This window comes from Bubalus kerabau, chromosome 22 (genome assembly GCF_029407905.1).
Source record: "Bubalus kerabau isolate K-KA32 ecotype Philippines breed swamp buffalo chromosome 22, PCC_UOA_SB_1v2, whole genome shotgun sequence".
NCBI classification, from domain to species: Eukaryota; Metazoa; Chordata; class Mammalia; order Artiodactyla; family Bovidae; genus Bubalus; species Bubalus kerabau.
Window position 1 is genome coordinate 20495142 of NC_073645.1, and position 13726 is coordinate 20508867.

A 13726-nucleotide genomic window follows, 5' to 3' on the forward strand; every position below is an offset into this window, starting at 1 on the left:
TGGTGTCTAAATGCTCCATGGGAGGGATAACCATTCCAGAGTGTTCTCCATTGATTCCTAGCATCTTTGTGGAGAGGAAGCTGCAGTCTCCGCGGTGCTAACTGCAGGCTGCTGGCCACCTTTTTTTCCTCTCTCACTTCCCCAGCCTCTACTGTGCTCCCCAGGGTCACCTCCCAAATCAGCTGTGGGTGTGTGTGCTTAGTCGCTCAGTTGTGTCCGACTCTTTGTAACCCCATGGACTGCGGCCCACTAGGCTCCTCTGTCCTTGGGGATTCTCCAGGCAAGAATACTGGAGTGGGTTGCCATGCCCTCCTCCAGGGGATCTTCCCAATGGAGGGATAGAATCCAGGTCTCCCACATTGCAGGTGGATTCTTTACCGACTGATCCACCAATGATGCCCCCACATGTCCCGCCAAATCACAGCTTTCTTGACACTACGTATATTTAAAAGCGTGAAATGTTTCATTCAATCAAGTCTTCTTCTTCTTTTTCTTTTTTTTTAGCCATGTTGTGCAGATTGTGGGATCTTAGTCCCCCAACCAGGGCTCAAACCCATGACCTTCAGTGGAAGTATGGAGTCCTAACCACTGGACCACCAGGGATGTCCCATGGTTCTTGTGCCATAGTTTTAAAAAGCACCTCCACCCTCTACCACGGGGTACCCTGCCATCTGACCCTAGGATGAATACAGCTCTTGAACTAGATTTTCTTCCTCCTTTCCTTTGTCCTCTTCCCAACCAGAAGGCAGACAAGTATGAGTGTGGCTAGTGGCAGCACACATTTAAAACCTCGTCACCCAGGCAGGACTCTGAGGATGACCCCTCTGACCTTCCGCCCACTCCTTGCCCAGCGATGGTGGTGCCACATGGGTAGCACCTGGAGGAGGGAGGGTCAAGGGGAGCAGAAAGTTCTCAGTGCGCACAACTGGAATCCATGGCCCTGCTATTGGACCTCTGCTACACACGGCAGGAGCTCTGCTGCACCTGAGATCTGTGTGGCGTGGACACCAATGACACAGTAGACCTGCTTGAACCAGATACTGACACTACGTGAATGGGACTTTTTCCTTTCTCTGCTCAGAGAAACATGTCTTCCTAAATGCCAAGGGGAGAGTCAGGTGCCTAGGAGAAAGCATTATCGTCCTCTCTCATGGGAAGAGAGAGGGGTACAGAGTTCAAGCCTTCCTTTCTTTCATTTGCTGACATGCCTTATGTGCCAGCCAGGTACTAGATTTACAGAATTAACAAGACAAAGTCGTTGTTCCAAAGGACCTTACAGCCTATTGGGGGACCCAGATCCGTAAAGAGGGTGACAGGTGCTGGGCAAGTGGTCTGTCCATTCAGGCCCCAGCAGAAAAGAGAGTCAAGGAAAACAGACCATAGCAAAGTCCCCCAGCATGCAGGAGCCCCGGGAAGCTACATACCTGTCTGCTTTCCTGATTTTTGTTTCTCTCTCTGTCTTCGGGTGATGCTATCTCTTAGCCGTTTAAGATTTTCCTGGAAAAATTTAGTTTGTTTTTAAAAATATACACCAGAATTATACCCTCAAGGCATTAGAGTTTCTTTCTGATTTTATGACATTTGCAAGATATATCACATTGCAATAACATTTCCAACATGCAAATGAGGCTGAGTGCATTTGCAATCAGCTCCCAGAGAAATTCAAGTCCTCTTAGAAGCTATGCCTGAAGAGAAGACGTCTTGTCCACAACAAAGGGTCTCCCCTCCTCTCTGGTTCCCAGTTCCTTCCCAGCTGTATAACCCACCCCCACCTTGCACGCCCCTTAGACAGGCCAGTCTCCTACCTGCTTACAAGCTCTCCACCCTCATTCCCACCTCTGAGACTATGTTCTCGCACATTCCCCTGACCTTGAGGGACACTCATTCCATGACTCTGTTCCAAGCCTGGGTCAAGGCCCACCTTCTAAACCACCTCCCCCTACACCAGACTGTCCCAGTCTTTAGTGATACCCATGCCATGTGGCACTGGGTTATGATGTGTGTGCCGTGTGTGTGTGTGTGTGTGTGTGTGTGTGTGTAGTCTCTTCAGAGGCACTGTGAGCTCTTAAAGGGCAAGCGACCAGGTCTTGCACCTTCCTGTCATCCTTCTGTTTGGGCTATCACAGTCATTCAATAAATGTTAAACAGACATGTGAGGAGCAATATTTGTTGCTATTTTAGTTCATAAACAACAATCACCTTGAGGTGAAGTGTCTGAGCATTCTAGGCAAATGCCCCAGGGACTAACACTCAGACCATCTGGCTGGAGCAGAACGTTCCTGTGAGGGACCCACAGAGGCAGGACAGAAAGACTGGTTGGGTTGTGACTGCAGCTGAGAGGCTGAGCTTGGGCCAGGAAGCAGCAGGGAGACACTGGAAGTTGGGGGCTGGCCATAGCTGTAAGGTTGGGCAGAGAGGAGGGGGAAGGAGTTGGAGACAAGGAGACCCACCTGAAGACAATGTGATAGGGCAGATGTAGGTGATACAGGTCAGCATGAAGATGTGGCAGAGGGAGCGCAAAGATAGGAGCAGAGGCGAGAGGAAGAACACACGGAGCAAGACCAAGCAAGACACACAGCGGGCTGGATATGGGGGAGTGTGGAGAAGAGCCCAGGGGAGTCTGAAGTCTGGACATCGGCCTCTGGAAGATAACAGTAAGTGAACAGACACAGGGAGCCAGGACAGGGAAGAGGCCTCAAGGGCCTGTGTGTTGTTGGGTGTGCTGCAGGTCTAGGGTACCTCGGGGGACATGCCCAGCTGGTGGCTGAAAAGACGTTACCAGAGACACAGAAGCAAGAGTCACCTGAAGAGAGAAGGAGCTGAAGGGAAGGTACCTGCTCACGAGAGGGGAAGTAAGGGACAGAGACAGAGGAAAATGGGGCACAATGGGGCAGCCCCTGGTATGGTCTTCACACTGTCCAGTCCTTGGACTCCTTGGCTCTGTAAGTGCCAGGAGACAATCAGAGCATGGAGTACTCTCAGCATTTACTATGTGCCAGGCATGCCAAGGGCTTCACAAGGTTGACATTGTCTAGCCCTCTTCCTTCAACTTCAGAGATGGGAAAGCAGAGGTACAGAGAGGCTGTGGTCGTCCAGTCCAAAGAGGCAGAGTAAGGCTGGACTCAGGCTGCCTGGCACTGGAGCCCTGGCTACTCCTGATGACCATGCTGCGTGGCACCAACTTGGCAAGGACTCAGAAGATCAGTGTTTGGCCAAGACCAGCCTGTTCCCAGCAGTACTGCAGCCTCCCCAGGTCTCCTGGGTGAGGAGGGCCCTGGGTTCCTGCATCCAGACCCCCAGAAGGAGGGAGACAGGCTGGGAGAGAGTGCTTTAGGAGCACTCAGAGGGCAGACACAGCATTGCGAAGGGAGCACAGGCTCTGAAATGAGAAAGGTTTCCTTTGAATCCTGATGCTGCCTCCCCACCTCTCTGAGCCTCAGTTTTCTGTAAAGTGAAGTGAAAGTGTTAGTAGCTTAGCTGTGTCTTGACCCTTTGCGGCCTTACAGACAGTAGCCGACCAGGCTCCTCAGTCCATAGAATTCTCCAGGCAAGGATGGGTAGCCATTCTCTTCTCCAGGGGATCTTCCCTACCCAGGAACTGAACCCAGGTCTCCTCCATTGCAGGCAGATTCTTTATTGTCTGAGCCACCAGGGAAGCCCAGTGACACTTATGTCCATGCCTGCTGTGAAGGGTGGAAGAGATTGGGTCCACTCAGCACTTAGCACAGTGCCACAGACTATTGTCAGAGCTGGACAAATGCAGCTTTAGGACTCACGTCCCCATGCGTCACTGTGGGGAGTTACATGTCCTCATGTAACAGCAGGAGTCTCCTGACAGCCCAGCCCTCTGATCCCAGTTTCCTTTTGAGTGGTGACCATTGGGGTGGGTGTAGGGTCGTCCTTTCCAGATCTTTGCATTTGCAAACATGGCTACAGTTTGTGTGTGCATCTGTGTGTGTGGGGAGGGGTGGGGGCGGGAGGTGGGTGTGTATATACGAGAGTGTGTTTTAACTCGAGTGGTTTTATGTCAGTGACTTGCTTTACTCACTTTAGCGTAATTCTTGGGAGCCATCCAAGTTCTCTTTGAGTTCTAAGGTGTGATAGTTCTGTGGGCGTGTCGGCACTAGGAGTAGAGAGAAGGCCTCTGAAAAGCAAAAAGCTAGAAAGCAAAAGTAGAGGGCCACATGCAGAGGGAAGTGGCAGGGCAGAACTGGGGGTTATAACTGAGTCTCGGTTCCTGATCTGGAGCCTCATGACAACAAGAAAGGCCAACCAGCGCTCGGCCAGGGAGCCATATGGTTCCAGACAACAGGTGACAAATGCAAGTATGCAGTGACTCACCACGACACTCAAACAAACATTCTTAGACCCAGCCCAGGTGTGCAGTTACAGCAATACACAGAACAGCCAGGGACTCAGCCCTTCTCTACCGTCTAGCAGAGAGTCAGACACGAAACAAAGTCCACCCAGAGCCAGTTACCTGCTGGAAGCGGAAGGACTCTGACCGCCTCTTCTGGTTGAGCTGCCATTCTTTGAAGTGCAGCACAGCCTCGTCCACGTTGACGATGCCCAGCTTCACCTGCTCCTGGAGGGTAATGAGTTGCCGCTGGCCTGGTGTTTTCATCCCAGCAAAGGGATCATATATGCTCGACTGAGGCCTGTCCCTCCACGGTCTGACAAGTGGCTCTGGAAAGGAAAGAGAAACTCAGTTTCCAGGCTCCTTCACTGGAGAGAGCTGACCAGGTGAATGGGGTTCATGATGCTGGCTGTGGGCTCAAGAGGACATGTCTCAGAAGAACAATCGCATGTGGAATCAAGACAAGGGAGATGCTACATGGAATCAGAGAGAGGGAAGCAGCTAATAATTTCAAAGCCTATGACACTAAAGTAGACAAGGTCACAACATTTTAGAAAGGTATAGCAACCAGGGGGGCTTCCCAGGTGGTGCTGGTGGTAAAGAACCCACCTGCCAAGAGAGACATAAGAGATGGGGGTCCAATCCCTGGGTGGCGAAGATTCTCTGGAGGAGGGCATGGCAACCCACTCCAGTATTCTTGCCTGGAGAATCCCATGGACAGAGGAGCCTGGTGGGCTACAGTCCATGGGGTCGTAAAAAGTTGGACACAGTTGAATGACTTAGCACACATGCATCCACACAGCATCCAGTAGATCAGTCAACATGAATTACTGAGAAGTCTTTAGACCAGCGTTTCTCAACCTTGGCACTACTGACATTTTGGACGAGGTAATTCTTGGTTGGGGTTGGCTGGCTGTCTTGTACACTGTAGGATGTTTAACCTTATCCCTGGCCTCTACCCACTTGATGATAATAGCATCTCCTTCCTCAGTTGCCACAACAAAAAAAAATGTCCCAGGGCTTCCTTGGTGGTCCAGTGATTAAGAATCTTCCTGCCAAAAAAAAAAAGAATCTTCCTGCCAATGCAGGGGACATAGGTTCTATCCCTGCTCTGGGAAGATTCCACATGCCATGGGACAACTAAGTCTATGCATCACAACTACTGAGCCTGTGCTCTAGAGGCCAAGAGACACAGCTACTGAGATCACATGCCCGAGAGCCCATGATTTGCAACAAGAGGAACCACCACCACAAGAAACCCACACACAAGTAGAGAGTAGCTCCTGCTCACCACAACTGGAGAAAGCCTGGGTGCAGCAAGAAGACCCAGTGAAGCCAAAATAAATAAATAAATAATCTTTTAAAAAAAAAGTCCCAGATGTTGCCAAATGGCAGGGTGGGGCGGTGCTGGCAAGTGGAGGAGAAATCACCCCCAGTTAAGAACCATTGATTTAGACTAAAATCCACTCCCAGAAGAGAATATACAGGAAAGGCTAACCAGGATGCTTCTTCCAGCACTTCTAGCCCTCCCCATCCTGCCTTTCTCCAAGCAGCATAGGGCACATGATGTGAACCCACAGGCACGAAAGGCCTGAAGAGACTGGAAGGCTAATGGAATCATGACCCAGGTCCAAAGTCACCAGGTAAAAATTAGGTGCTGGGTCCCAAGTGACTCTCCTTGGGTTGTTCATGCTTTAAATGTTCTAGGGAAGTATGATGCCAGCTCCTCTCTCTCCAGGCCACGTGGCTCCTCTAAGTTCGGTGGGGAGCAAGCTGGACTTGCAGAAGTGATGGAGCCACTGAAGCACATGGAAACAGCGTAACATTCCACTGCTCATCCCTATAGGGCTATCTTTGATTCTAAATTTCTCCAGGAGGACCCCATTTGGACATTGCGATTCAAGGAGGTTACATAAAGGAAAAAGAGAGACGACTTCACCCAGTGGGTACTGAAAAAGCTTCAGAGAAACTTATCCATCATTCTTACCACCATTCTCTCCATCCACATGCACTCACATGCCTTTCTCCCAGGTTTGCCCTATAATCTTTAATTATATTGGGAGATGGAGTGTGGGGGCAAAATAAAAATGCACAAGTCAGTCGGTTCCAGTCTCCTACTACCCAAGTCTTTAGGGATGCTTTCCAATGTTTAGATGGTGTCATGGCTCCTTTTCAAAAGAATCGTCACTGGGATACTACTGAATGCCTCTGTTTAGCACAAGGAAATGTATCAAGAACAAAAGAGCACTTATCTCTTCAAACTTCCTTTAAAAAGCTTTCAAAAAAAATGTCAACCAGTGACAAACAAAATGTCTCAAGTAAAAGTTGAATTAAAGTATACTTTAGCTAATACAGCTAGCCTAGGTAAATAGCACGGTAGGGCTGGATCACTAGGTAAAGACTGGCTGCTGGGCTGCCCACTTTCATCCCGTTGGTATCAGTTTCAATGTCTAAATAGTATTTTAGTGTGCTGTTACAGACACTCTCTCAGGTATTAAAGTCATTGGTATGATCAATCTGTACAATGTTCTAAGGCACCTCAATCTCTTCTCTCCTTTCACCTTTGGTATGGTTCCACTTCAGATATTTCTTGAACCTCTGTTTTTCAAGGCTAAGGAGTGATTACACCTGGAAATCTCTGAAATATGATCACTGCCACCACCAAGAAGTCCAGGTCCTGCAAAAGAAAGCTGAGGACATCTGCTTACCTTTCCTGATGCTCTCTGAGGTAACATAGAAATTCCCAGGCCTCTCTTGACTTTTTTCTGCAAAAACTGTGAGATAAAGAGCATTCTAAGTAAAGCCAAATAGTACCTCTTTCTAAGAAGCTTTATAATATTTTATACATTTAGCAGAAAAATTACCAAAATCTTATCCGAAATAAATAATAATGGATCACAACTTGGACCACTGCATGCAGTTCTATAAACCAAAATTCTAGAAAATGAAGTGTTAGTTGCTCAGTTGGGTCTGACTCTTTGCAACCCCATGGACTGTAGCCCGCCAGGCTCCTCAAATACTGGAATGAGTTGCCATTCCCTTCTCCAGGAGATCTTCCTGACCCAGGGATTGAACCTGGGTCTCCTGCATTGCAGGCAGATTCTTTACCACTGAGCCACCAGACAAGCCCCTTTAACGGAGGCAACCAATGAATGGAAGCTCTAGAGATTACAACATCAAGACAGATCAAACAGACAAGGTCTCAAACCAGAAAGACAAGGCCAGGCAGAGGACATAATCGGCATTTATGAGACCATTAAGGAAAAGGGTAATGTGAACAAGGACGTGTGCTGGGTCCTTGAATGTCTGAATCGAGCCATGGAACACCCCGAAGTGTGAGAATAAAAGGAAGTGCGCTAGGAGTTGGACACAACTGAGCGACTTCACTTTCACTTTTCACTTTCATGCATTGGAGAAGGAAATGGCAACCCACTCCAGGGTTCTTGCCTGGAGAATCCCAGGGACGGGGGAGCCTCGTGGGCTGCTGTCTCTGGGGTCGCACAGAGTCAGACACGACTGAAGCGACTTAGCAGCAGCAGCAGCAGCCACTTAACATGTCAACAAGTGCCGTAAGACAGAACTCAGAGCAGTGGGACATGTAAAATGTGTGCAAGGCTCCAAAGTGACTTCGATGATGTCACTCATGCACAAGGAATCCATAAAGGCGCGGAGGGAACACTGAGAAGTGACAAACGTTCACTCAGTGGTAGGACTAACAAGTGATTAAGGCTCCTTGGGCTCTGCACATGATTCCCTGCATTTAAACCCTGTCTCTACCTTTTATGAGCCACATGATCTAAGACAAGAGGCTTGAACTCTTGCTTCAGTTTTCTGATCTCTAGAATGAAGATGATATTGTACCCTTGGCTATGGGTTGTTGTGGGGATTATATGAGTTAATATATGGAAAGTGCTTAGAAAAGTGCCTGGCATGTGCAAGCACTTCATGTTAGCTTTTATTATCATTTAGTGCGTGCTCAGTCCCATCAGTTGTGTCTGACTCTTTGCAGTCCCATGGACTGTAGCCCACCAGGCTCCTCTGTCCATGGAATTCTCTAGGCAAGAATACTGGAGTGGGCTGGCATTTCCTTCTCCAGGAAATCTTTCCAACCCAGGGATCAAGCCTGCATCTCCTGTGTCTCCTGCATTGCAGGCAGATTCTTTACCCTCTGAGCTACCTGGGAAGCCCTTTATTATCATTATTCATTGCTAAACCTTGAGATTGATGCCAATAGGACAGAAATCCCAATAGAAAGGACGTCTATATAGTGCTTTATTTGAAAAGATCCTAATGCCGGGAAAGACTGAGGGCAGGAGGAGAAGGGGACGACAGAGGATCAGATGGTTGGATGGCATCATCGACTCAATGCACATGGGTTTGGGTGGACTCCAGCAGTAGGTGATGGACAGGGAGGCCTGGTGGGCTGCAGTTCACGGAGTCGCAAAGAGTTGGACACGACTGAGTGACTGAACTGAATTCCCATGTATTATCTCATCTGACCTTCATAATAAGGTTCTGACAGAGTATTACTAGGCATCAATTTATACATATATTATTATGATATGTATTTCATAGGTGAGGAAACTAAAACTAAAGAGGGTGAAATGACTTACCCAATGTCTCATTTTGTAGAGTTGAAAATGCAAGAGCTGAGACATGAACCCAGATGTTCTGACCTCCTAACCATTGCCCTTTTGTCATCTCCTGCCTCTCTTCTTCTCCACAATTTCCTAGCAAGTCCTTCAGGGCTCTTTAGGAGTTGCCCGTGCCCCTTCTAACTGAACTCCCCATAATGAGCCAGACCATCATGGCAAACCTTGAGGACTGAGGGCATTAGACAGTATGTAAATATCCTTCCACTGCATTTCTACCCAACTTAGGATTGCTAGATTTAACAAACCAAAATAAAACCTGAAAAAAAAGAGTGCCATATTTGGGACACACTTACACTAAGGAATTATTTGTTATTTTTCTGGAATTCATACTTAATGAGATATGGTATTTTTATTTGACAACCGCAGCCCAGTTACCTGGGGCTCTGGTTGAGGGCTATCTTCCCAGTTTATAATCTTTTGCCATACCTTCCATAACCTGTTATACTATTGAACATGAAATGGAGGTCAAGTGCACAGATCTGGCAATTCTTACACTCATATAGTACTTGTAATCATATTAATAAAGTCAAGTCCTGAAAGATAGTGAAACTTACAATGCTATGAGCATCTAATGTCCCAGGGGTCATTGTGAAGAACTCAAAACTCAGTTATCATCAACTTTTATCAATGTAGGTAGGTAGGTAGATAGCCTAGCATTGCGGTTGAAAACGAAGGTTGTAGAGAGAGACTCCCTGAATTCAAATCCTAGCTCTGCTACATGGTTATCAAGCAACCTCTGTGAGCCTCCATTTTTCTCATCTGTAAAATGGAAATGATAACGGCCTGCACCTAATAGATTATTATGACATATTCCAAATAAAGCACTCAGTAGATTTCAATAAATGTTAAATATTTAAAATTAATAATAATAGTAATAGTTTAAGGAGATAACAATTACCAGGGATCTTGCTATTTGGAGTAGAGAGACATCTTATTTATCTTTATCTTCCCATTATGCACCAATTCCTGCAGGAAGGCCAGAACTGAATCTGACCACTCCCCCTAGTCTAGTTCCAGAATCTGCCCCAAACACTGCCCCTGTTTCCGGGTACTGGTTGGAGACCATTCAGGAGGGAATACTCTCTAAGCAATAATTCAGGAGGTAGAGGATCCAGGGAATTCCTGCTGAGAGGCCCTGAAGACCCCACTGGGCATCATCCCCTGCCACACTTGCCTTTAGAAATGTATGATTCATTGTCAGATAGCTGGTGAGTGGCAGATGCGCTGGCCTCTGGTCTGGGCACTGGGACAGGGGGCCTGTTGGTCAAGTCCACTGACAAGGCCTCATCATCATCCACTGTGTGATATACATCTTCTTCCTGATTAAGATGGTCTCTCTCCAAACTGGACATCCCCATGCTGTTGCCTAGAAGCAGAGAGAAAGGTGACTAAAACAATTGTCAAACCCTGGGATCCCCAACTCCTGCAACCAGCTGCCCTGGATCCCAGCCCTGCCCATCAGTAAGCTGACAGCCTCCGCATTAGGCACGGCCTGGCAACCAACCAGGCCAGGGACCAGCCCCACCTACCAGCACCTCCACAGCAGTTGGCCCTGCCACAACAGAAAGGCCCATAGAGCCCAAGCAGAAGGCACAACTACAGTATATAGCTCCGGTGACCAAAAGGGCTATCTACTGGGCCCCATAAATATCTGCTATATAAGGCCACTTCTCTGAGGTTGGGAAACATTTCCAAGCTACCAAATGCACAAAAATTAAAAGAGACAATTATTCAAAATGAGGGGCAGAGAAATACATGCCAAACAAAGGAACAAGAAAATGCCCAGAAGAAGACTAGACAAAGTAGATTTTAAAACAAAGACTGTAACAATAGACAAATGCAGACAGCATCTAATGATAAAGAGAACAATCCAATAAGAAGATATAACAATTAAAGGTATAGATGCATCTAACATAGGAGCACTAAATACATACAGAAAATATTACCAGCATAAATGGAAAAATTGACAGTAATACAATAATATAATACAATAATAGGAGGCTTTAACATATCACTTACATCAACAGATACATCATCTAGCCAAAAATTCAGTAAGGAAACACTGGCTGTAAATGACATATTAGACCAGATAGACTTAATAGATATATAAAGGTCCATACAGTTAAATCTATGGTTTTTCCAGTAGTCATGTATTGATGTGAGAGTTGGACTATAAAGAAAGCTGAGTGCCAAAAACAGAAATATAGATCAATGGAACAAAATAGAAAGCCCAGACATAAATCCATGCACCTATGGACACCTTATCTTTGACAAAGGAGGCAAGAATATACAATGGAGAAAAGACAATCTCTTTAATAAGTGGTGCTGGGAAAACTGGTCAATCACTTGTAAAAGAATGAAACTAGAGCACTTTCTAAAACCATGCACAAAAATAAACTCAAAATGGATTAAAGATCTAAATGTAAGACCAGAAACTATAAAACTCCTAGTGGAAAACATAGGCAAAACACTCTCCAACATAAATCAAAGCAGGATCCTCTTTGAGCCACCTCTCAGTGTATTGGAAATAAAAGCAAAAATAAACAAATGGGACCTAATTAAACTTAAAAGCTTTTGAACCACAAAGGAAACTATAAGCAAGGTGAAAAGACAGCCTTCAGAATGGGAGAAAATAATAGCAAATGAAACAACTGACAAAGAATTAATCTCAAAAATATACAAGCAGCTCCTGCAGCTCAATTCCAGAAAAACAAATGACCCAATCAGAAAATGGGCCAAAGAACTAAACAAAAGTTCTCCAAAGAAGACATACAGATGGCTAACAAACACATGAAAAGATACTCAACATCACTCATTATCAGAAAAATGCAAATCAAAACCACAATGAGGTACCATTTCACGCCAGTCAGAATGGCTGCGATCCAAAAGTCTACAAGTAATAAATGCTGGAGAGGGTGTGGAGAAAAGGGAACCCTCTTACACTGTTGGTGGGAATGCAAACTAGTACAGCCACTATGGAGAACAGTGTGGAGATTCCTTAAAAAACTGGAAAGAGAACTGCCATATGACCCAGCAATCCCACTGCTGGGCATACACACTGAGGAAACCAGAAGGGAAAGAGACACGTGTACCCCAATGTTCATCGCAGCACTGTTTATAATAGCCAGGACATGGAAGCAACCTAGATGTCCATCGGCAGACAAATGGATAAGAAAGCTGTGGTACATATACACAATGGAATGTTACTCAACCATTAAAAAGAGTACATTTGAATCAGTTCTAATGAGGTGGATGAAACTGGAGCCTATTATACAGAGTGGAGTAAGTCAGAAAGCAAAACACCAATACAATATACTTACACATATATATGAAATTTAGAAAGATGGTAACGATAACCCTATATGCGAGACAGCAGAAGAGACACAGATGTATAGAACAGTCTTCTGGACTCTGTGGGAGAAGGTGAGGGTGGGAAGATCTAAGAGAATAGCACTGAAACATGTATATTATCATATATGAAACAGATTGCCAGTCCAGGTTCAATGCATGAGACAGAGTGCTTAGGGCTGGTGCACTGGGATGATCCAGAGGGATGGGGTGGGGAGGGAGGTGGGAGGGGGGTTCAGGATGGGGAACACATGTAAACCCATGGCTGATTCATATCAATGTATGGCAAAAACCACTACAATACTGCAAAGTAATTAGCCTCCAACTACAATAAATAAATTAAAACAAAAAAATAAAGCTGAATGCCAAAGAAATGATGCTTTTGAACTATGGTGTTGGAGAAGACTCTTGAGAGTCCCTTGGACTACAAATTAAACCAGTCAATCCTAAAGAAAATCAGTCCTGAATATTCATTGGAAGGACTGATGCTGAAGCTGAAGCTCCAATACTTGGGCCACCTGATGCAAAGAACTGACTTATTAGAAAAGAACTTGATGCTGGAAAAGATCGAAAGCAGGAGAAAGGGACGGCAGAGAATGAGATGGTTAGATGGCATCACTGACTCAATGGACATGAGTTTGAGCAAGCTCTGGAAGTTGGTGATGGACAGGGAAGCCTAGCGTGCTGCAGTCCATGGGGTCACAAAGAGTCGGACATGACTGAGTGACTGAACTGACTGACTGACTGATAGAACAGTGAATCCAAAAGGAGCAGAATACACACTTTTTTGAAGTACACATGGACTATTCCCCAGGGTAGATCACATGATAGGCCACAAAACTAGCCTCAATAAATTTATAAAGATTTAAATTGTATCAAGTATCTTCCAAACTACAACAGGATGGAACCATAAATCAACTACAAAAAAAAACTGCAAAAAAACAAAACAAAACATGGAGGCTAAACAATATTCTACTAAACAACCAATGGGTCACTGAAGAAATCAAAGAGAAAATAAAAAACACCTGGAGACAAATGAAAATGGAAACACAATAATCCAAAGTCTAGGTGACATATCAAAAGCAGTTCTAAGAGGGAGCTTCAGGCCTACCTCAGGAAGCAAGAAAAGTCTCAAATAAACAACTTAACCTTATACCTAAAGGAATTAGAAAAAGAACAACAAAACCTAAAGTTAGTACAGGGAAGGAAACAATAAAGATAAGAGCAAAAATAAATAAAATAGAGACTGATAAGTATTTAGCCAGACTCATCAAGAAACAAAGAAAGAAGTCCCAAATAAATAACATCAGAAATGAAACCAGAGAAGTTACAACTGATATCACAGAAATACAAAGGATCACAAGAG

At 45.6% G+C, this 13726-nt stretch overlaps 1 protein-coding gene across 1 annotated transcript in view; it reads right to left on the minus strand.

Moving 5' to 3' along the window:
• Positions 1-13726, minus strand: part of PIK3AP1 (phosphoinositide-3-kinase adaptor protein 1) — a 123195-nt gene that overhangs the window by 19989 nt on the left and 89480 nt on the right. The window contains exons 10-13 of the mRNA XM_055560118.1: positions 10187-10378; positions 7066-7131; positions 4481-4686; positions 1425-1497 (exon numbers count right to left, since the gene is read on the minus strand). Of these exons, the coding sequence (XP_055416093.1) occupies positions 1425-1497; positions 4481-4686; positions 7066-7131; positions 10187-10378 (537 nt within the window). The remainder of the gene's footprint in view (positions 1-1424; positions 1498-4480; positions 4687-7065; positions 7132-10186; positions 10379-13726) is intronic.